This window comes from Melanotaenia boesemani, chromosome 21, assembly GCF_017639745.1.
Source record: "Melanotaenia boesemani isolate fMelBoe1 chromosome 21, fMelBoe1.pri, whole genome shotgun sequence".
Classification (NCBI taxonomy): Eukaryota; Metazoa; Chordata; class Actinopteri; order Atheriniformes; family Melanotaeniidae; genus Melanotaenia; species Melanotaenia boesemani.
This window is the reverse complement of record NC_055702.1, coordinates 28,164,956-28,189,797: the sequence shown is the minus strand read 5'-3', so window position 1 is coordinate 28,189,797 and position 24,842 is coordinate 28,164,956. Positions and strand designations below refer to the sequence as shown.

Here is a 24,842-nt window from a genome sequence, read left to right as displayed (position 1 = left end):
TATTTAAATAACCAAGACTTATCTTCATTTGTTGGGTTTAAGGTTTCCTTCTGACATTGATAGGACATAAAAGTGTCCCGCAGAGATCCCTGGAAGACAAGAGGTTTGCAGCATTAATGACGTTTGTTCAGATTTTCTATCCATGATACTGCAAATAATCCCTTCATAATGCAAAATACTCTATTCAGGGACAACAATAATGTTTTTCTTTGTTTGTTTTATAAACTGAATCCAGGATTTTTTTAGGTAATGATTTCTGTAATTTTACCAGTTGAAAACATCTGTTGACATATTTCGTCACATCAAAATCGTCCAGACAAAACATAGTTTGTTCTACAGTGAAATCAGCATCACAGAAATGTTCTTTAATCACACAGAAAAAAAAATCCAGCCTTGTCCCATGCACACAGAGGTTCCTCCTGATTCAAAGTTCAAAGTTCTTTATTTGCCATTTGTACATAAAACCAAAAAAGTCAAGGTACATTGGAATTCTTGTGCAGGGCTCTTTCAGAGTCACAGTTTAAGTAGTAGGAGAGAAAAGATGAATCAAGAATAAGTGAACATTGTACACATTAGAAAATAAACTACAGTAAAAAAAAATGTATAAATACAAAAAATATAAAATATAGTATGTAGCCATACTATTATACACTATACAGCGCTGTACATGAGCAGAAGGTATTGTGAGATAGAGGAGTGGGTAGGGGGAGAGGGAGAATATTGCACATGAAATTCTCAAGCAACTGAACACTGATCAGAGGAACTACACATTATACAGGAGGGGATATAAAAGACATCATCCTGTTTCACAGGAGATGATAGTGCAGGTCAGATATTGAACATGCACATGTAGTTGGATAGTGTCTTCCACATTTTGCGTTCTGCATAAGTTCAGTAGTTTTGTTTTGACATCAGTCTGACTGTGGCTGGGAAGAAGCTGTTAAAAAAGCGAGTCCTGTGAGTTTTGATACTGTCCGCTCTGCTGTGTCTGAGGTTGTACGCGCACTGTTTGTGTCTGAGCAGAGGGTGAGCGGGATGGAGTGAGTCTCTGATGATTCCCTCTGCTCTTTTTTGACAGCGCTGCTCGTACATACAGTCCATGGAAGGAAGTTTTGTGCCTATAATCCTCTCCGCAGTCTTTATGACTCTTTGCAGAGCCTTCCTCTCTGCCTGTGTGGTGTTTCCATACCAGACAGTGATGCCTGCGGTGAGGATGCTCTCTATCAGTCCTCTGTAGACCTGGGTGAGAGGGTGATGGTTCAGACCAGCTTTCCTGAGCAGCCTAATGAAATAAAGTCTTTTCTGGGCATTCTCTGAATCTTCTGATGATATTCTACATTGTAGATGGTGGAGCTTCACAGTTTGAGGAACATTTTTCTGAAATTGTTCCACAGTTTTAGATCCAGTTTGTCTCAGATTGGTGAAGCTCTGTCCATCTTTCTATCTGAGAGACTCTGCCTCTCTGAAATGCTCCTTTTATACCAGTCATGTTACTGACCTGTTACCAGGTAACCTGGTTAGTTGTCCAATGCTCCTCCAGGTGTTTCTGGTTTGTACCAGGTACTTTTCCAGCCTTTTGTTGCTCCTGTTCCAACTTTTTCCATCAGATCCACTATCAGCTCATATTTTCATCACATGGTGAAACGTCTCAGTTTAAACATGTGGTATGTGGTTTATCTTCTACTGGGAATAAAATATGGCTCGGTGAGATTCTGGTTTTATTTATATTTTACAGAGAAACACAACTTTTGAAATTGTAGCTGTAATTCATATTTGAATCGGTTCTTCTGTATGTGATAACATCAGATTCTCTTTCAACCCAATAATAATAAATCTGTGAAAATACTGTAAAATAAATACCTGAACAAAGTTGATCTTTGTGATATCATAGACCCTTTGCTCCAAATGTTGTTTCAAATTCAGAGTCTGCTGACAAGTCCTCAGTCCTGAAGTCAAGTTGTAGAGACTCTGGGTATGTCTTTCTTCCATTTCCCTCCTCTCCTCCTCATCTTTATGGTAACTACAGGGACATGGTGCCAATCAAGGACGTGGCAGGAAAATCAGCTAAATGCTTTTTAACAGAAAGTGTGAGTTTACTTTGAGCTATGAAAAAAAATGTAGGTGGAGGAATAAACAGAGAAGTGTAATAAAGATTTTAATCCAGCTGTTCAATATCATGTAGAGGAAGAGAGAAGCAGATTTTCTGTCACTCCCTAAAACCTAAAGAAATCATGTAAAACATCATGAAGGAAGCGTCATCTCCAGGCTGCTCAGGAAGCTTTCACGGAGGTGTGTTCAAAGAACCATGATCAGCTGATCCATCAGAGTTTCAGCAGAACAGTTATTTAGCCATAAATGGCATGTTTCCAAAGTTAGCTTTTTCTGTGTCATAAACAGAAGGGTTGCGCATGTCATGAGGGAAATCCACACATCCAGAATGAGGAAGTGAAAGCAACTGATGGAGGCCAGCTCATAGATCAGAGCTGATCGACCTTCCGTGGCTATGGATGGACATCTGAGGCCAGATTTTAAAAGTCATGCTGCAAAAAATAGCCTCCAAGTTTCACAGTCTTACGCCATCTGTGTGAAATACGTAGGAGATCTGCAGAGGCAGGTGTTTGGGTAAATAGTATTTGTAATGCTGATGAGCTGCAGTGTCATTATTAGTCAGCAATTCCTCTTAAGTCTGCAGCTAGAAGACTTCAGACCTGCGACATGAGAAAGAAAACATGGAGGGAGCATTAAAAGATGGTGGTCTCACAGCAGTTGTAGCTTCGCTAATGGAGAAGATCTAATGTAAAGGTTTAGGACCCAGTTTGTGAGGGAGGCTGGTTTAGTTAGCATCAACAAAAGCAGGCTAATGATCAATCATAAACGTAATCAGGGTATATTTAAAGTTATGCATATTGTATCACTGTGAACGGCGAAGTGTGATCCAGGGTCAGATACAGGCTGCTGTGCCCTGAAACCACACCAGAAAAAACCTTCTTTAACTTTCTCTTAAATGACTCATATCATCATTAACTAGATTAACTGATTGATTGACAGGTTTGTGATCCCTGAGCTTCTGATATGTTCAATGTTACTCTGTAAATATCAGTACTACACTAAGATACATTTTTCTCTTAACTGTATGGACATGGGTGTGCATGCTGGCCTATAGGCAGTGTTTAGTTGTTTGGTTTCACCGCTCTGACTTTGTCTCAGCAGAAAGTTTTGCTTCAGAATCATTCTAATGGACAGACAGCCCGTTTTGCAGAAACATTCAGGCCACCCTCACGGTGAACTTTGCTCCATGACTTTATCAAAAATGAGAAGCAGACGTGAGTCTACGTTGCTAAAGTCTGTTTTTCTGCTGCCGCAGTGAAAAGGAAATGTTTGCTGTAAGGAAGTCTGAACTAGCAGGTAATTCCTTTACAGCTAATCATTTTATTTTAAATGTGTGCATAATTTACTCACTGAATCTCTGGTCCTTCCTGATGCCCATGATGATCCTTGATGCACAAGTTTGTTCAGTGATGGGGTCAAACTACTGCAACTGCTGCAGCTTGTACGCTTCCAGACTCAGTGGTGTGGAAATATTGGCTGTTATGGTCCCATTCATCTCCTCATCTCTCTCTCACCCGCTGATAATAACAGCTCGTCTCTGCTAAATGACGGATCATTCCACTACAAACAACACAGCACCGAAAATGGACCCATTCATCAGCTGATTTCATTTCACTTCTGTCAGGGAGGGGGTGTGTTTCCGTGTGTGTGCTGCTCAGTTTGTTGGTTAAAGATGTCCAACAAGTCCTCCATCTCTTACCTGCTGTTGTTCACAATTCATAGATTCATAATTCCATCCTCTTCCTACAAGCACGATGGGGAAAATACAGCTGGCATCAGAATTCCCACATCGGAGCAGGTGTCATGGTCTGGTCCCTCACCTGGAGGTCCACAGGTGGAGGACGGAGCAGGTAATTATGATCCTTTCCATCTCTGTTATGATAATTCACTGAAGCTAAAACTGATGGGAGCATCTCTGACATGGATGACATTTTACTGGTTGTCATGGTTACATGAAAACACAACATCAAACTTCTTTTTACTCTGGTCTTTGTGAATCCATCAACAGAAAACTGACCACAGAAAATGCACATGAAAAGGTATGAAGGGACTGAAATCCCATGAAAATTCCACGACTGGAAAGAAGAATCTGGGACCAGATTCAGGAGAAGGTTGACTGAGAGGATTCATAAAAGTTCTGGATCTGCCTGATTCAGACTTAGGTAGTTTGAAATCTCTCACAGAGCTCATTTTTGTAAAGCTTCATCATCCAGAATACTCTCAGGAGTAGAAGACCTGATGAATGTCATCAGTCCCAGTTTTTATTGGGACACATTTTAAGATCCTGTCAGAGATTCTGAGGATCAGAATAAAAATCCAGACTAAAATCTAAAATTCTCCTCCTCACATATAAAACTCTTAGTGACCCAGATCTACTGGATCTTAAAGATCTCAGAGTTACAGATTTTCCCACCAGATCTTCATTCCCAAATTTCCCTGAGGACTCTCCAAAGGGATTAATATAATAAAGTATTTTCTATTCTATTCTATTCTATTGTATTCTATTCTCAGACTGCAGGTTTACTGATTCCTAGAGGTTCTACAAGTAGAATGGGAGTCAGAACCTTCAGGCATCAGACCCTCTCTACCTTCAGATCATCTTCAAACTTTCCTTCCTGATAAATCTTATAGTAGGTCTGGCTGGGTGACCCTGATCCATCCTTTAGTTCTACTGCTATGGGCCGAGGCTGCTGGGGGACGTCCCATTATGCACTTAGCTCCTCTCTGCTCTGCTTAATTTAATTTAATTTAATTTAATTTAATTTAATTTAATTTAATTTAATTTAATTTAACTGAATTTAACTGAATTGAATTGAATTGAATTGAATTGAATTTTATCTCCAGTCCCTGTAATGCAGAAAACATTATTTAAACCAGTATCCTGTGGACTGAAATCATGTGGCTGATCCACTTCAACTGGGAAATTTTGGATTTAAATTACAAACACCACAGTTGTGCATCAAGAGGGGGAGAACATAACACACTGATTCAGGCACAACATGATGGAAGATGTTGCGTAGTGGTGGTTTATTAAGTAATTTCCAGTCAGAGAGCAATACATATGTCTGTAATATCTGATCATCATTAATACTTTGAAATTCCAGGATTTTCTTCAGCTAAATAAAGATTCATTTGAAATAATGGGTGTCATTCACAAACTGTTCTTACAAACAAATTAGTTGAAAAAGACGGGGTTTCATTCAGTTGCCGTCCTTCCTAACACCAGTCACCGGCAGACTGAACATAGATGTGTATTACAGCCCCTTCACCAGATACGTTCCCGACAGAGAACACAGTGGTTGTAGTTAAAGCTAGAATATACATGTTTTTGAAACTGCAAATATATTAGATGAAGAACATACATAGTGGATATAGTGCAGGCCCATCGTTGTTTGGATGAAGTACTTCATCTCTGTCACAGGGTGGAGGGATGTGAGCTAATTTACACATAACTGGAAATTTGAGGTAACAAAGACTGATGCCACATTTAGGAAAATATTCCTTTTTTAAAACAAAAAAGTTGAGATGCAGTGTAAAATATAAATTTACAAAAAGCAAAGTGGAGAACTGTTCTGTGGTCAGATGGATGAAGATGTGAACTAGTTTGTGGGAAGCATGGACGGCGTGTCCTGCAGACTAAAGAGGAGAGGGAGCATCCAGCTTGTTATCAGTGGACAGGTGAAAAGCTGCATCTCTGATGGGATGGGGCTGCATTATTAGAGATTATGACATATTTAATGGAAACAGGAACTTTTGAAATGGGTAGAAGCAGAGTTTGGATGGAGAGCAGGATGAAATCTGAGCATTAAATGGGAAGTCTGCTCTCAAATAGACACTAATATAACCTGTAGGGCTGCAGCAGCTGTAGACATTAGACAGAATCTGACATATTTAAACCTTCTTCAGTCACTTCTACATCAACAGGATTGTTATTGATAAATGGTCTGTGTTCATGCAACTCTTTTCAAGCCTCATTCACCATTTAAGACATTTCTAAACATCTTTCTAGCTGCAGGAAATATAGTTTTTACCCTCTTACACACTCACACTGATACAGGTATCAGGTGTGAGGTTTAGTGTGAATTATTGCTCCAACCATCTGATTGTTGACTTCCATGCTGGGCTGCCAACTCCTCTATCTCTTCAGCTATCTGCAGATTCACCTCCTCTGCTTCTGTTTCAGAAGGTATTCTCGGTTTCTTCTCTTCCCTTCAGGAGCGAACAGAAAGCTCTCTGTTTATGGTCTTCCACCGGCTTGTTGGGCTGCATGCCAGATGCTTTGAAACAGATCATAATAAATTAGGACGAAGGTGAAAATGGATCATCCAAAAGACAACAAGCTCTTGATGTTTAAGAGAGGAAGTTCAAAGGCAGCTGGAGGTTTATTGGGCTCTTCATAATGTCCTACAAACGGTGACAGTCCTCAGAGCAAAGGAGAAGACAATAATGATGACGATAGTGACAGTAATTATTCTGGTCACATTGGGCTTTAAAGGACTGGATTCAGGTCAGCTGCATCAGACATTTATAAAATAATATCATCCGCTTCCTCTCCCACTGCTACTAGGATGTTATTTGTTCCTGAGTCCATTGTCATGATCTGATCTTGGTTGGAGTGCTGAAGCTCGCTCGTCCAGCTCAGGAAGGTCATCAGTTTACTGGCACCATCAAGTGGTGAACAGGTTTCCCTGCAGCTTTGGAAACAAAATCCTTCAGTGAAGGAAATAATGGTGATATCTCTAATCCTAAGCCTAAAACCTGAGCTAGACTGGGATCAGAGGAAGAACTCAAGAACCTTTTAAGGACCTGAAACAGCTGTAATCTCTCCAGGTAGTTTTGTTTATTAGGTTTTTTACATTAAAAACACTCGAGCTGTTACATGTGGTCTGATCAGTTTAACTAAACTGTTTTTATTCCACTTTAATGGTCTTTTGTTTAGTTTTAGTGGTGATTATAATCATGTTTTGTGTCTGTGACTGGAGATTTTCTTGTTTGATGTAATGTTCTTCTTTGAGGACCGGCCTGTAAACCAGGTTTGCCATTAGGTACAATAAATAAATGACTTGACATGAAACTTGTTCTTATTTTTTTGTCTCCTGAATATTAGTATATAATTAATTACAGACTTTGTAATTAATTGCAAAAAGAAACTTTTTTATGGATTTTATTGGATGACAGAATCAAATAATAGACAGACATAATATTGTAAACTCCAGCTCTAGCGATGTCTGGAAAAATGCATTTAGTTGCATTTCAAGTCTAAACAGTAAAAAACAAAAGAGAAAATATTCCTGGCCAAAATGAACAGACTTAAAGTTAAAGTGTAATTTTAAGTCCTTTAACCCATAAGAGCCCGACGTGACATATTTGTCACAAGTTTCTAAGACATTTTGCCTCAATTTATGGTATAAACTTTGCTCAAAATCCTGTTGAACACAATCTGATACTTGTCTTCTGTCCCCTAACAGATACCCAGAAGCAGAAAACCACATTATAATATTTTTAATACATCACATGGTAATAAATGGTAGATACCCCCCAAAAAATGTTAATTTTTTTGTTACATTTTGTTAAAGGGCCAAATGAAGACCTTATATTTTAAAAATGGGACTTTTCTGACAATTTCTTCATGAGTCGGGCCTTTATGGGTTAATCAGCCGCTCCAGCTGTTCTTTGGTTAAGAATCTACAACATGTTACAGAACTTTAACTTTCTACATGTTTCCTCCACTCTTCATTAATAGGCAATATTATGTGACGGTAAGCCAGGACTCGATCAGCTGCACCAGCTTCCAGTCTGGTCCTGGAGCAGAGGGAACATCTCCTGCTCTGGAGCTGGAAGCTAATGGACGGGGGAGGGGCCTGAAGAAGGGGGAGGGGCCTGTGGCAGCACCCGCTGCTCATTAAGAAGTAAACTATACTGCTTTCACCTCAGTTTCCAAAAGTCTCCAATAACACCAGAAGAAGTCTAGATTTCTCGCTAGTCGCTTCTTTAAAATAGAGTCAGTAGACGGGTCTGAAAACTCTAAATATAGCACCAAAGTAGCGAAGTTAGCAACACTAATTCAGTCAGCTCTGAGGTGTGTCTCACTTTAATTGGTGTACCAGAAACCGTGCACTGACAAACATTCTGCTTGTTTGTAACACAAATCTTTTTTTTTTTTTATAATTAATTAATTTATTCATTTTTTTCAATTAACTAATAGTTATTAACGCCCATCCCTTATTATTCATTAGAGTAACTGTTTCTACAGGACGAGAGACTCAAGTCTCAGGTCTGAACAAAATCCACAAAGTAATAACAAAACCATCTACAGAACTTAGAGACCGGACCGAGTTCAAGATAAGTAAGGCTGAAGCTGAACCAGCTGGGGACAGTTTCTCTGGAGGAAACAGAAGACAAGCTGAGAACATTATCCGGAAAGTACTGCAGAGTTTTTCTTTCTTTTTTTCTTTTAATCTCGTTAATTCAGAAAAACTGATGTTTTTTTCCTGTTTTCCCCCTTCTTTCTTCATCTCTCCCCATGTTCCAGGCTCTTCATCAGGAAACTTCTCCGTCTGTCCAGCAGGGGGCAAAGACGCCTCACACTGCGGAACCTTTCTATTTCTGTTTCATCCGGTCCAACAAAACGTGACTCACTGAGCTGAAATACTTCCGGGTGAGAGGTCGCACTGCACATGTGAGAAGAGAAGAAAACAGTTAAGGTGTGGAGGAAAACAGAAGATCATTTCCAGGTACTGAGACCAGCGTCAGGAGGAAACAGCTCACGTGAGAGTTCTCCGTGTTTCTGGTCGTTCTCTTTGGTTCTGTTCGTTGTCTGTGGTTCTGGTCTTTCTCCGTGTTTCTGGTCGTTCTCTTTGGTTCTGTTCGTTGTCTGTGGTTCTGGTCTTTCTCCGTGTTTCTGGTCGTTCTCTTTGGTTCTGTTCGTTGTCTGTGGTTCTGGTCTTTCTCCGTGTTTCTGGTCGTTCTCTTTGGTTCTGTTCGTTGTCTGTGGTTCTGGTCTTTCTCCGTGTTTCTGGTCGTTGGGGGTTCTGAAGACGTTTTTATAAAGTTCCAACGTTTCCAACTATGTGGATCTGAGAGGATCCAGGATGGAATCTGTCAGGAATTTGATCACATCATCACATCAAATGGATCCAAAATATTCTGCGTGTCTGTTGTTAGTGATTCAGTATTGATGATGATGATGATGATGATGATGATGGGTTTTATCTGTAGTCAGGAAGCAGATCTTTGATGGATTTGAGTTCTACCAGGTGTGTTAGAACAGCAGCGGATGTTGGATAATGTTTTGGATGACGGTTCTGCTTCACAGGATGGAGAAGATGGAGAAGAAGCAGAGGAAGCACCAGCAAAAGCACAGTGGACCAAAAGCCCAGAAGAAGAAGCTGAAGAACCAGGAAGTGTCAACAGAGGATGATGCACGGAAACGGAACCCCAAAGCGTTTGCAGTCCAGTCGGCGGTCCGCATGGCCAGATCCTTCCACAGGTCAGTTCTGATGATGATGGTGCTCAGATCTCCTGATCAGAAGAATTCTCCTGACTGCGTTGGTCTTCTTCTTCAGGGCTCAAGACATAAAAGCCAAAAAACACCACATCCCTGTGGTGGACCGAACCCCACTAGAACCTCCTCCAGTTGTGATTGTAGTTGTCGGACCCCCCAAGGTGGGAAAGAGCACCCTGATCCGCTGTCTGATCAAGAACTTCACCCGGCAGAAGCTCAGGGACATCTGTGGACCGGTCACCATTGTTTCTGGTGAGTCTGGACTTTATTTCCCTCATGTTCTGACCCAGAAGGTGTTTCAGGGACACAAATCTGTCTCGATCTCCTCCTGGAAGCAGGAACCATCTACGCAGTGTGTGTGCGTTCACACACCTGCTGTTCGGTCATCAGCAGGTCCTGATGTTTCTGTAAAATCACTGCAGAACCAGAACTCTGTTCCAGTTCTTCACAGAAGAGACGAGAGGATCAGAAACAGTTTTTATCTGTTTGGTTTTCTGCAGGCAAGAAGCGTCGTCTGACCTTCATGGAGTGTAACAACGACATCAACACCATGATCGACCTCGCCAAAGTTGCTGACCTCGTAAGTTCACGTGAAAACATGAATGAGACTGCTGTTCCTCTGAACACTGCTCTGAACATTTCTCTGAACGCTGCTCTGAATGTTCCTCTGAACGCTCCTCTGAACATTCCTCTGACTGTTCCTCTGAACTTTCACTGACTGTTCCTCTGACTGTTCCTCTGAACGTTCCTCTAAACACTCCTCTGAACGTTCCCCTGAGTGTTCCTCTGAATATTCCTCTGAACGTTCCTCTGACTGTTCCTCAGAACGTTCCTCTGACTGTTCCTCAGAACGTTCCTCTGACTGTTCCTCAGAACGTTCCTCTGACTGTTCCTCTGAACGTTCCTCTGACTGTTACTCTGACTGTTCCTCTGAACGCTACTCTGACTGTTCTTCTGAATGTTCCTCTGAATGTTCTTCTGAACTTTCCTCTGATTGTTGCTCTGACTGTTCCTCAGAACGTTCCTTTGACTGTTCCTCAGAACGTTCCTTTGACTGTTCCTCAGAACGTTCCTTTGACTGTTCCTCAGAACGTTCCTCTGACTGTTACTCTGACTGTTCCTCTGAACATTCCTCTGACTGTTCCTCTGAACGCTACTCTGACTGTTCTTCTGAATGTTCCTCTGACTGTTCTTCTGAACTTTCTTCTGAACTTTCCTCTGAACGTTCCTCTGACTGTTCTTCTGATTGTTGCTCTGACTGTTCTTCAGAACGTTCCTCTGAACGTTCCTCTAAACACTCCTCTGACAGTTCCTCTGAACACTCCTCTGAACATTCCTCTGAGTGTTCCTCTGAATATTCCTCTGAACGTTCCTCTGACAGTTTCTCTGAATGGTCCTCTGAATGTTCCTCTGAACCCTCCTCTGACTGTTCCTCTCAATGTTCCTCTGGCTGTTCCTCTGACTGTTCCTCTGAACTCTCCTCTCACTGTATCTCTGACTGTTCCTCTGAACTTTCCTCTGGCTGTTCTTCTAAATGTTCCTTTGACTGTTCTTCTGATTGTTGCTCTGACTGTTCCTCAGAACGTTCCTTTGACTGTTCCTCAGAACGTTCCTCTGGCTGTTCCTCTGAACGCTACTCTGACTGTTCTTCTGATTTTTGCTCTGACTGTTCCTCAGAACGTTCCTCTGACTGTTCCTCTGAACGTTCCTCTGACTGTTCTTCTGACTGTTCCTCTGAACGCTACTCTGACTGTTCTTCTGAATGTTCCTCTGACTGTTCTTCTGAACTTTCCTCTGAACGTTCCTCTGACTGTTCTTCTGAATGTTCCTCTGACTGTTCTTCTGAACTTTCCTCTGAACGCTCCTCTGAATGTTTCTCTGAACCGGTTGTCAGTGCCGAAGGTGTTTAAATTCAGTCAGGTGAATAAACCTGATCTGCTCGGGGATCCATCTGCCTGAGTGAAGATGATTGGTCCATGTTCCTGTCTCCAGGTCCTGATGCTGATCGATGCCAGCTTTGGATTTGAGATGGAGACCTTTGAGTTTCTCAACATTTGTCAGGTTCATGGTTTCCCTCGTATCATGGGGGTCTTAACTCACCTGGATTCTTTCAAGAACAACAAGGCGCTAAGGAAGACCAAGAAGAAGCTTAAGCATCGCTTTTGGACTGAGGTGTACCAGGTAAGCATCAGGATCTTCACGTCCAGGCTCTTCTCCAGCAGAATGAAGGCTTTTACTCATGTTGTGTTAAACCTGCAGGGGGCCAAGCTCTTCTACCTGTCAGGAATGGTGTACGGTGAGTACCAGAGCCAGGAGGTGAAGAACCTGGGCCGCTTCATCTCTGTCATGAAGTTTCGTCCCCTGGTGTGGCAGACGTCTCACCCTTATGTCCTGGCTGACCGGTGAGTGGGAACCACACACTGCAGAGAACAAACCGAACCCTTTCCACAAAGTTCCAGAAGGTTCTAAGATCCAACAAAAATATTTATCAGGAATCTGTTAATTGATTTGAATCAAATTTATTAGAATATCTGGTAACGTCTTTCTGGAAGATTCTCCAACCAGCTCCAGTCTCCATGAATTACAGAATGATTCAAACACAACTTTACTGTCCCCATTCAGCTGAGTGGAGATTCTTCTCTGAGAGATGATCAGCTGATTGTTCAGCTGATTCATTCTGCTGTGCTCTCTCCGTCCGTCCATTATCCATCCATCCTCCAAAACCACATGTGACATGTAAATGTTCCAAAATGTGGTTTTGGGGGCCCTTCCTCTCCTCTGCACCTGATAGATCCTGTCAATGATGACGAAATTTAAAATAAAAAAGAGATAGTTGCTATGGTTACACAAAACATATGCTGTTAACAGACTCCAGGTAAGAAAGTCCATATCTTCTTATGATGTGTTCCTGTGTGTCTGTCCTTTGTCCTGCAGTATGGAAGACTTGACAGACCCTGAGAAGGTCAGGACAGACCCCAAGTGTGACCGCACTGTGTCTCTGTACGGCTATCTGAGAGGGACACACTTAAAAAACAAAGGCCAGGTCCATGTCCCAGGTACGTCTCCACTCTCTGGTCTGCAGCAGAACTTTTCCACATAGATTATCCAAGGACAGTGTCCTTACTATGTCCTCACTGTATCCTCACTGCGTCCTCATTTTATCCTTATTGTGTCCTCGTGTCCTCACTGTGTCCTCACTGCGTCCTCATTGTATCCTTACAGTGTACTTACTGTGTCCATCATATCCTTTTTGTGTCCTCCTTGTGTCCTGCAGGTGTAGGGGACTTCCAGGTGAATGATGTGAACTTCCTGCCAGACCCGTGTCCCCTGCCAGATGCTCAGAAGAAGAGAGCGCTGAATGAGAAGGAGCGTCTCCTCTATGCTCCCATGGCGGGGGTGGGGGGCCTGGTGTACGACAAAGACGCTGTTTACATCGACCTTCCTGCCAACCATGTTGCTCAGCAGCAGGCATGTGCACTGATTTCTTTTGAAGAAGATGAAGAGTCTTCTTCCAGATGTAACTGGAAATTGTGTTGCTGTTACAGGAGGAAGTTCGGCCCACTACAGAGCTGGTCCAGTCCCTCATTGACACACACGCCACTCTGGATGCCAAGATGGCCGCCAGCAAGGTGTCTCTGTTTAGTGGCTCAGCCACCCTGGACCCGGCAGACATCCGCGATGAGACCAGGTGAGACAGCAGAAGCCCTCTGCACACGGCAACAATGAGCAACAAACGCCCAGATTCAGATCAAAAACAAGTGAAATGTGTTCACGCAGGAAGATTTTACACTAAAAACGAGAGGCAAAGTCTCATTCCCAGTTCCCTGAAAACCAGCCTGTTAATGCTGCTTTTCTGTGCTTTTCTCACTTTGAGAATTTCACTTGAAATGAGTGTTTCACAAGAGTGAGTGTGATAGATGCAATGTGATCTCAGAGATAATTTAATTTAATATGCATGTAAAATATCAGGTGTTAAGGTCCAGACTCTAAGTATCTCTCAAAGAGAGCACATCTCTCTCACTGCAGTGCATTTGTTTGGAAAAAATGACAACATGAAGATTTTCCTGTGCAGAGGAAAACACCTCCACCCTCTGATGAGCATCATGACAGATGTTTATAGATGGTAAAAGTCAGAATCAGTGACTAACTGTGCATCCTGGGCAGCAGATCGACACGAGAACAGCTGGAAAAGAACAGAATCAAGCTGCTGACATGGTCCAGTTAAAGTCCAGACCTCATCCTGACCGAGATGCTGTGGTGGCAAGAAGAGTGGACCACAATTCCTCCACAACTATGAGAAAAAATGTTAAATTAAAGGAACCTTTACTTCTCTTTCTTTTATTTTTTTACCTCTGTGTAGACTCATGTCTAAGGAAAAATACTGACTCCATCGGTTAAGTGTCTGAGCTGCGTGCTGCAGGGCTGTTTTATAGACCAACACACGTGATGCTTCCTCAGATCTGAAGATGCTTGTTCTTGTTTTTTGATCCAAAGATTTGCTTTAATAATGATTCCAGAGAGATTTTCCTCTCAACGTTCCTTGTTTGTGTCTCAGAGGTCTGGAAGGACGTGAGGAGAAGCTGGTTTGGGATTCCAACACCCAGAAGGAGCGGAGGAAGGTGGTCTTCACTGGAGAAGAGGAGGAGGAGGAAAGCGGGACCAGTGATGATGAGGAAGACGATGGTGAACAGAGCGACCAGGCAGAACATGAAGAAGAAGATGATGGTGATTTGTCTGCATTCCTCAAAGAGGAGACAGCTGAAAGTGGCGGACCACCAACAAAGAAACAGAGGGTGGAGGAGAGGAGAGGAGAGGAAGACTGGGTCGCTGAGGTTCCAGCCTTCGCTGACAGTGAAGATGAGCTGGAAGTAAGCGAAGAAGAGGAGGAAGAGGCTGGGAGAGGAGGAGACTCCGGACACAGCTCTGCAGAGAGTGATGATGATGAAGACTGGGAAGATGAGGGCAGTGAAGCTGAAGATGTGATGAAGAAACAAAAAGCGAGAGATGAGAGTGAAGAAGAGGAGGAGGAGGGTGAGTAAATTCAGATTCTCTGAACAGTTTTCCAGGTTTTATTTGCTGATGGTGTCTGAAGGAATTATGCAGCAGATCCGGGTCCTATAGGAATCCTACTTTCTGTGGAATAAAAACTTCCCAACACACGTTTAGTCTGCTTAATGGAAAACATTCTGATCCAAACACAGACGTTAGAGGCCATAGCAGCTGGATCTGCAGCACAGAAACCTGCAGGAGTCTTGAACATAAAATTCCACATAACAGGATGAACGTCGTCCCGCATCACGGGAGGAACGTCGTCCCGCATCACGGGATGAACGTCGTCCCCCATCACGGGATGAACGTCGTCCCCCATCACGGGATGAACGTCGTCCCGCATCACGGGATGAACGTCTTCCCGCATCACGGGATGAACGTCGTCCCCCAACACGGAATGAACGTCGTCCCGCATCACGGGATGAACGTCGTCCTGCATCACGGGATGAACGTCGTCCCGCATCACGGGATGAACGTCGTCCCGCATCACGGGATGAACGTCGTCCCCCAACACGGAATGAACGTCGTCCCGCATCACGGGATGAACGTCGTCCCGCATCACGGGATGAACGTCGTCCCCCAACACGGGATGAACGTCTTCCTGCATCACGGGATGAACGTCGTCCCCCAACACGGGATGAACGTCTTCCTGCATCACGGGATGAACGTCGTCCCCCAACACGGGAGGAACGTCTTCCTGCATCACGGGATGAACGTCGTCCCCCAACACGGGATGAACGTCTTCCTGCATCACGGGATGAACGTCGTCCCCCAACACGGGAGGAACGTCTTCCTGCATCACGGGATGAACGTCGTCCCCCAACACGGGATGAACGTCTTCCTGCATCACGGGATGAACGTCGTCCCCCAACACGGGATGAACGTCTTCCTGCATCACGGGATGAACGTCGTCCCCCAACACGGGAGAAACGTCGTCCCACATTACGGGAGGAACGTCGTCCCGCATCACGGGATGAACGTCGTCCCCCAACACGGAATGAACGTCGTCCCGCATCACGGGATGAACGTCGTCCCCCAACACGGGATGAACGTCGTCCCCCAACACGGGATGAACGTCGTCCCGCATCACGGGATGAACGTCGTCCCGCATCACGGGATGAACGTCGTCCCCCAACACGGGATGAACGTCGTCCCCCAACACGGAATGAACGTCGTCCCGCATCACGGGATGAACGTCGTCCCGCATCACGGGATGAACGTCGTCCCCCAACACGGAATGAACGTCGTCCCGCATCACGGGATGAACGTCGTCCCGCATCACGGGATGAACGTCGTCCCCCAACACGGAATGAACGTCGTCCCGCATCACGGGATGAACGTCGTCCCGCATCACGGGATGAACGTCGTCCCCCAACACGGGATGAACGTCGTCCCCCAACACGGGAGGAACGTCGTCCCGCATCACGGGATGAACGTCGTCCCGCATCACGGGATGAACGTCGTCCCCCAACACGGGATGAACGTCGTCCCGCATTACGGGATGAACGTCGTCCCGCATCACGGGATGAACGTCATCCCCCAACACGGGAGGAACGTCGTCCCGCATCACGGGATGAACGTCATCCCGCATCACGGGATGAACGTCGTCCCCCAACACGGGATGAACGTCGTCCCGCATTACGGGATGAACGTCGTCCCGCATCACGGGATGAACGTCATCCCCCAACACGGGAGGAACGTCGTCCCGCATCACGGGATGAACGTCATCCCGCATCACGGGAGGAACGTCGTCACCCCTTCACCTCAAAAGAAGGATTTTATTTACTCTAATGAAACTATTATATAAAAGAAGTTTATTGCAAAGTTTAATGCCCGTCTAACATAATTGGGATTTACTGAGCTGATGCTACACGAAGTTTAGTTAAAAACATTTTATCTTTATTTTCAGACTCTGAAATTCTGGAGTGTTTGAAAGACTCCAGCAGGCAGCTGATGATTCCAGTTTTTCTTCTTGTCTGAAGATGTTTTCACAGATTTTCTGCTTCTTCTGTTTGGTGTCTCAGGAGCTCTCAGATGGAAGGAGGGTCTCCAGCAGAAAGCAGCAGAGGCGTTTCTACGGCAACAAGAAGCTGCTCCCAATCTGAGGAAGCTGGTTTATGGTTCAGGTACACATTGTCTCTGGCTGAGTCTAAACCTCCTTCAGATACTTGAATCCTGAATATTCACTGAGTCTCGCTGAGGAAATCGCAAATGTGGGTGAAACGTGAGGCTGTTACCATAGCAACCAGGAAGAGCTGCATCCAGCTTGGTGAATTTAAATGTATGTAGACAGATGTTCCAGCTGTCTCATCCTCTGTGTTCTGCAGTTGTCGAGGCAGATGATTCTGAGGATGAGGAGGAAGAACTGGGAGGTTTGTTCCGGGTCAGCCGCCCTCAGAAGAGTAAAAGATCTCAGTGGAACGCCGTAGATTGTTCCCGATTCATCCCAGACACCTCCCACAACTGGGATACGGAGGAGGTAAACTTGTTCCTGTTACCCTGTCCTTACACTGATGTTCCAGATGTTCCTGACATTCTCGGGTTATTCCCTGCGCTCTCAGGTTCCACACATTCTCTTGTTCCACATGTCTCTGGTGTTTTCAGGTTATACCCATTCATGACGTTCTTAGGTTATACCTGTTCCTGGCATTCCCAGGTTCCACACATTCTTTGGTTCTATGCATTCCTGACATTCTTAGCTTCCACACCGCCCTGATGCTTTTGAGAACGTTCCTGGCGTTCTCAGGTTCCATACATTCTCAGGTTCCATATGTCTCTGAAGTTCTCATGCTACGCCCGTTTGCCGTTCTCAGGTTACAGATGTTCCACACAACCCTGGTGTTCTCAGGTTTTACCCATTCATTCCAGGCGTTCCCATCGTTCTCAGGCTCCAGGCTTTTCTGATGTTCCTAACTTGCAGAGAAAGTGCTGAGGTGAAACCTGAATGTGGTCTCCTGCAGATGCTGGACTCCATCAGGGACTGCTTTGTGACCGGGAAGTGGGAGGAAGACCAGGATGCAGCCACGCTCCTGAAGGACGACGGTGAGAAGAACATTTAGTTCTGGTTTTTAGTGATGCATGTTCTCTGGACTCAACCAGGATTAATAACCTGGACTGATCTCTGTCTCTGATGATGAACAGAAACTATCGCTGTTTGTTCTTCCTCTAGAGGACGTTTATGGTGACTTTGAAGATCTGGAAACAGGAGAAGTCCACAGGAGTCAGACAGGACATCAGAAGGAGGAGGAGGAGGAGGAGGAGGTAGGAGGAAGAGGAGAATTGGTGTTAGATTAAAGCCTGACATCTGAAGAGTTTCAGTACTGATTGATCCAGTTTTTGAAGAGAAAATGAACGTTCTTCCAATGTTAATGTATTTCTTCCAAACTCTGCCAGTAGAAATAACCAAGATTTTATAGAATTTATTAAAAATAGATTTTCAGAGATTTTATGGATTTTATAGAAAGGCCACCCTTCAGCCATCGGGGGATGGGCCTTGTCTTATTTTAAGACTTAATATCAGGCAGCACAAGTACAAATCCTGCAATCTGGCCAACAGGACTAGAAGGAAAGACAATGAGTGTCACACATCGCCCAATGTTTTTAGACGAGTAGTTAATATAAAAAACTAATAAAATATCCAAGGAAAGAAGGGTTTGACAGAAGAGGGTATTCAGCCGTTTGATTCTGCTTTCAGTTGAGGGCCGGACTGGTTCAATGTTTATTAAAAACTTTTTTTAAATGACCTTATTGCACACAATGCACCTGGAACTAACAGCCTGTTAGTTATTGCCTATAAAACGTTATTATTAAATAAATGAAAGAGAGAAAAAAAGAGTCTGTTCAAATCCATTGCTTTTATTTCTTATGGCTCTATTTGCATTTTTCTTTTTCAGAGTAATTGCAAGTGAAAACATCTTCTACGGGGAAACAACAGCCAAAAATTTTCTTATTTGAGACATCAAATGCCCTGGAATAGCAAGAGATAAAAAGCAAAAAATTAAACTGAATTGAAGGAGGTCAGTTTTCTCATACGCCTTCCAACCTAAAGCCACAGTATGAACGTAGATGAGTCATTTTACTGCCACCATAAAATCTGGTTCATATTCAACATTTTTTCTCACAGTTTCCCCTAAAAACTTTTAAAACTCTGGTGCCTAAAGGGTTAATACCTCCTCTACCTTTTGGAGCCTTCGTTTCCTGTCCAGATGCTTGTATCTGTCGTGGAGCTTCTTACGTTGGATTCTTTCATTCCAGCCTCACCGTCTCCGCACGGAAGACACGGCATTCATCCGCAAACATATTCTCTGTTTTCACACCACTTTTCTTTTAGCCGTTGTTGGGGAGAGGCGTCGTTGACAACGGTGAGCAGCAACGGTGTCAGGCTGCTAGAGAACGAGTGAGGTACGGGCTTGCGGACCGTGATTGACGCACCAGTGTACTGGCAGTGCATTGTGGGACTTGTAGTATCATAGTGGTGCATGCGCTCTATCAGTGGGCCAGCTCTGATGGTGACTAGATATGAACATGCAGGCCAAAAACAATTCATTCACGGGCTGGATGTGGCCCTCAGGCCTTGAGTTTGACACATGAGTTATGTGGAAAATAAATATTCTGAATAATGTTGGTGGCAGGTGATCAGCAGGAAGTGGTTGAGGCTCCTACATCAGAGGATTGGATCAAAGTCCTGCATAACATTTAGAGGATGGAGAAGTTGACTGCAGCTGGACTAGAATTAGATGAATTTCAGACTTTCTGGGAAAACTGGGTTGGTTTTGTGTCACCACTGAGAGCAGATTTAAGTAATGTCATTTCTAGAGCTTCTTGGTTTCTGCTGTAAAATGTCCTTTTTCTTATTATGTTGTTTTCCTTTTCTTTCCTCTCACGTGCAGAGTTCCAGGTTTTCTGCCTTTTTTCTGTTTTCTTTTAAAGGAAAAAAGAAAAGGTTGTGGTAGCCGCACTGATGCGACTTTTAGCTGCTGGTAACTGATTTACAGATTCTTCTTCTGCTCTCTGTGGTCGACAGGATGAAGAGAAGGATGAGGATGAAGAGGCGGAGGTGAAGGTGGATGATGAGGAGCTTCAGAAGAAGAAGCGTTTGGAGAAGAAGCGCAGGCTGAAGGAGAGGTTTGATGCCGAGTACGATGACGGTGATGCGACGTACTTTGATGACCTGAAGGAGGAGATGCAGAAGCAGGCGGAGGTAGACGCAGCTCTGACTGCTCGTACACGACACACACTCGTCTGTGTGTGTGTGATGGCTATGTTTGTCTTCAGCTGAACAGAGCGGAGTTTGAAGACATGGATGATGAGATCAGAGTCCAGTACGAAGGCTTCCGGCCGGGAATGTACGTCCGAGTGGAAATTTCCTCTCTGCCCTGTGAGTTTGTCACCAACTTCGACCCCCACTACCCCGTCATCCTCGGGGGTCTGGGCTCCAGCGAAGGAAACGTTGGATATGTTCAGGTATGTGCAGCGAGGGGCGGAGTGTCGCTGTAAACACATAAATCACATCTAAAAGTCTTTGTTTGTGTCAGATGCGACTGAAGAAGCACCGGTGGTTCAACCGCATCCTGAAGACCAGGGACCCACTCATCCTGTCCTTAGGCTGGCGGCGCTTCCAGACCATCCCACTGTACCACATCGAGGATCATAACGGACGTCACCGCCTCCTCAAATACACGCCTCAGCACATGCACTGTGGGGCCTCGATCTGGGGTAAGAGACGGGTCCGGTTCCCCGACGACTTTTTAAAACCCTGAAACATAATCAGACCAGAACCTCCACTGGATCGCTGCATCTGCAGACTTCTCCATGTTTTATCAGTGCTCACAGAGCTGAAGGTGAAAGGGTGAACCAATCAGACAGAAGCAGGCCTGTTGACATCATTAAGGCGTGCTTTGGCCACACCCTCCAATGAAACGTAAACCTTTACATGAGTTATTAACATATTTCTTGTCACCGCAGGTCCCATCACCCCACAGGGAACCGGATTCCTGGCTGTGCAGTCGGTCACAGGAACTAAAGTAAGTTTCAGTCCCACAGATGATGATGATGATGATGATGATGACATGATAAACTGCAGATGATAAATTAAAATACTTTATTTATCCCCAGAGGGAAACTAACCACATCTTGGTTATTTTATAATATCTGACATGTTTCTTCAATGTAAACACTTTAAAATGAATAAAAAACATTGCAGGTGAAGTGAAAGTGTTTCCTTTCTACCGTCTGGCTTTCGTCAGCATTTATGTGACTGTCCGCTTCCCGTCGTCTGCAGGCCAGTTTTCGCATCGCAGCCACCGGCGTGGTCCTGGATCTGGATAAATCTGTGACTGTGGTGAAGAAGCTAAAACTGATTGGATACCCCTACAAGATCTTTAAGAACACCTCCTTCATTAAGGTAGGAGGATGAAGCTCAGAAGAAGCAGAAACGAAGTGTGAAATCAGTCATGACTTGATGCTCCAGCTGTTCCAGGTGTTGGTGTAAAGGTCCGCTTCCTGATTCTCTGGGTCTGCTAACAGGGGATGTTCGGCACGGTGCTGGAGGTGGCCAAGTTTGAAGGTGCCTCCGTACGAACGGTGTCCGGGATCAGAGGTCAGATCAAGAAGGCGCTGTCCACTCCACCAGGAGCTTACAGAGCCACATTCGAGGACCGCCTGCTAATGAGTGGTGAGTTCAAAGACAGCTGGGACAGTTTGCTGCTGTGGTGCATGACAAGGACATCTTTGTGACAGAGAACTGAGAGGTTTTCTACTTGGAGAATCATGGTTGAAAACAGCAGCAAGACGGATCCAAACTGTTATGTAGAATTATGTTTTCACTCTAGAAACAGCAGATATAACCCGTCATCATCCAGCTATCTTCAAGAAAAGTCCACAAATGCACTAAACTCCTAAATCTGTCTCCAACTTTGCTGCTATGAAACATTTTTCCAGGAAACATCAACAGTTTGTAAAATGTTGGCTTTCACGCTGCAAACATGAGCTACTGGAATATATTACTAACAGCTGTTTCAAGCACTATCACTCATACTGTCAATAATTTCTCAGGAGCTGTAGTGTGTATCTCTGTGGGGTAGATGTGATGGATATTTTACCCTTTAGCTGATCTACAGAAGTTTTCCAGACATTTCTATCCCATCCAGGAGGTTTACAATCCAGCCACTAAATGTAGTTTTATTCAGAGACTCTATCTGGTAAATCCACAATGATCCATGATAACAGCTTTATTTATCACATTTCACCATAAAAACATCACCATCACTACTATGTTGCTAAGAGACCTCTATTTAGACCTGGACATGATGATGAAGCCACTTCCTGTCAGACTTTCCACCAATCAGAGAGCTTAGATTGACGGTAACGTCCAATCAGGAGCAGCCAAAGATCAACCAGTGAGCAGAAAGTTCTATGTGTGTGTGAAAAGAAGAAAAATAATGCTCCTCTATGGCTGGAATAAAGCCAAGAAGACGTTTCTGATGCACGGTGGCGCCACAAAGCAGCTGAGCTGGAGTTGGTTTAGTGAGGATAGCAGGTAAATAGTAGCAGGAATAACTGGAAATGAGGAAAAAGTGGAAACATGGAAATAGTTTCTGTTGTGTGTTTGTTTCAATAACAATATTTTTTCTCCTGAAAGCCAAGACTTGAGAGAACGATGAGATGAGAAAAGGTTTGGTCACTGTTGGTCTGTGTGTTATTTCTACAAAGTTCTGTTAGTAATAAATTCTGCTTTCTTCTTCTGGTCGACCTTTATGCTGCTATATCTATTCATACATTCATTTTACATCATTTTACCTCCCAGTCTGACAGCTGAGGCTGTCCTGGAAACAGATGTTTGAAACATCTGCGTGATGTTGATGTGTTTATGTTTGTGTTGTGCAGACATTGTGTTCCTGCGCTCCTGGTATCCAGTATCTGTTCCTCAGCTCTACAACCCTGTCACGTCTCTGTTGCTGCCCGTCGGCCAGAAGGACGGCTGGTCCGGGATGAGGACCCTGGGTCAGCTCAAACAGGACCTCAACATCCGCAATAAGCCTGACACCGACTCCCTGTACAAGGTAGACTGGAGCAAACTGCTGCGTCAGCTTCTCTGAGCTTTATCGTGACAGATTTAAGTCCTAAACCTTCCTGCTGATGTGAAATCCATACCTTTTCATTCCAGCCGGTGGTCCGAGCCCCGAGACATTTCAACCGCCTCCACATCCCCAAGGAGCTCCAGAAGGCCCTGCCCTTCAAGAGCAAACCCAAACAGCAGCAACCCAAAAGAAAGACGCCCAGAGACCTGCAGAGGCCCAGCGTGATCCGAGAGCCCCACGAAAGGAAGGTGAGCAGATCCTCCTGTCTGGTCTGGACTATGCGGGGCACATTTCTTTGTGTTTTCACATGTGAAAACTGGGGAAGGAACCCTAGCATCTGCCCCATCCTACTTTGTTGGGACCCTTCCGTTGGGGTACCAATCTAACCGACCCGACCCAAAGGGGTGGAGCTTGACACACTGCAATCCGTTGATTGGCTGGAAGGAAGTCCCTTCCCGTGCGACCTGCATAAAAAGAAAACAGGAACGGCTCCTTGTTTAGATCAACAAGTTTTCTTTTTGCTGATTTAATCTCCGTTTTAAATGGCGTCACGAAGCACCGCCAAGAAGAAAGAACACAAACTGGTGGATGACCTCCATCCTCCCCCGTTGTTTCTGAGTCGTGTTTTGGTTCTACTCTAAGGAACGTGCTGCGCTGCGATGGCTTTCCGCCTCTCAGGGAAGGTTATGGCTGGCTGTGGAAACGCAACCAGATTCCAGTATACAGACCGCACCCTAACATCCTGACCCGACCCCATGGGTGGAAACGAGGCTTTAGATCTGAAAAGGATAATTGGAGCAGCTCTTCTTACCCTGATCCATCTCTCTGGAAGAGGGCCAGTCTGATCTTCTCAGACCAGAGTCCAGTCTTCCTGTTTCCAAACGCCAGGCAGTGCAGCTGTTTGGTCCCAGTAACTGGACTGGACTTCACTGTTGTAGAGCTTTCCCACCACATTTCCTCCTCCACCTTCATCCTTCCTGGTTTTAACAACAGTTTTCTTAATTCAGACCGATTGTTTGATCCCTGTGAAGCAGGAAAATCTTCCCTCCACCACAGGATGTGTCTCCATGGCTGTTTAAGGAAGTTCAGCTTAGCTAACCTGTTACCAGCTGAAACATGTTCGTCTCTGACCTGGCAGCCTAGTTCAAGCCAGGTTTCTCAGTCAGAACTGAGCTTACTGGAATAATATCCAATAACACTGAAATAAATCCGGTTTGTTGTCGTTTCCTTTAGTTTGATGTCCAGTAAATGTGCCGTGTCCTCTCCTGGTTTGACAGGTGGCTGCCCTGCTGCATGCTCTGAGTACAGTCCACAGTTACAAGAAGAAGAAGGCCTACACAGCTCAGCACGCCCGACACAAGGAGTTCCTCCAGCAGAAGGAGAAGCAGGAGGAGGCAAAGCTGAAGAGACAAAAGGAGGCCAAGAAAAAGCTGTACCGGGTCATGGGCCAGACGGACCAGAAGAAGCAGAGGTCCAGCCTGAAGGGGGCGTCAAACAATGACTAGTTCACTGTATCTGGACTCATGAGTCCGACTCCTGCAGCATCCGAACCGGGACACTTGGTGCTCTGCTGCAGACCTATGACAGACCATTTTTATGGTATTTTTCCACAGAACTGAAAACGTACTTTATGTTTGGAACTTGTTTCAATAAAATACTATAATGACTTGAAAATATGACCTCAGTTCAGTGTGCTGCTGTCGCTCCCATCCTCCATCAGCTCAAGACTCAGCAAGTCCTGGCTCTGTGGTTTTAGTCGTCTCTGTAGCACCAACAAAGGCTGATTGTACTGAGATGATGTTTCCATTTCCAAAACACTGAAGCTTTCTGAGTCAGCTTGCTGGAAAGATCAGAGGATGTTTGCTCAGGCCAAGCAGAACAAAGTTAGGCAAAGGGGTGCCAGGACCCAAACTTTCTAAAGCCTGCTTGCCAGGAGGGTGTTGACAGGACAAACCATCAGCATTTGTGTTGTTTAACTCTGATCAATAGTAAAATGAAAAGCATGAAGTTGCCCGGTGTTGTACAGAGGAACTAAGCTTGGCAGACGAGTGATGACTCGGTAGGTTGTAGCAATTTATGAGCCATTTAAGTCCAGTTTTATT

General features: G+C 44.6%; 1 protein-coding gene across 4 annotated transcripts; it reads left to right on the top strand.

Moving 5' to 3' along the window:
• Positions 1-8,714: 8,714 nt before the first annotated feature.
• bms1 (BMS1 ribosome biogenesis factor) lies at positions 8,715-24,414 on the top strand. Of its 4 annotated transcripts, none has more exons than XM_041973261.1 (23): positions 8,715-8,843; positions 9,425-9,598; positions 9,675-9,865; positions 10,114-10,193; positions 11,606-11,794; positions 11,873-12,015; positions 12,548-12,669; positions 12,888-13,081; positions 13,159-13,301; positions 14,169-14,644; positions 16,687-16,788; positions 16,990-17,141; positions 17,623-17,704; positions 17,832-17,917; positions 19,686-19,862; positions 19,937-20,125; positions 20,197-20,377; positions 20,627-20,685; positions 20,943-21,065; positions 21,188-21,335; positions 22,547-22,722; positions 22,827-22,988; positions 24,018-24,414. In XM_041973261.1, exons 2-23 carry the CDS (start codon positions 9,426-9,428, stop codon positions 24,243-24,245), a joined length of 3,576 nt encoding a protein of 1,191 aa, XP_041829195.1. In that variant the 5' UTR covers positions 8,715-8,843; position 9,425; the 3' UTR covers positions 24,246-24,414. The 4 variants fall into 4 exon arrangements, with proteins under 4 accessions (XP_041829195.1, XP_041829194.1, XP_041829192.1 ...); XM_041973260.1 differs by having other exon boundaries at positions 17,832-17,920; XM_041973258.1 differs by having other exon boundaries at positions 17,832-17,923.
• The last annotated feature ends 428 nt before the right edge of the window (positions 24,415-24,842 follow it).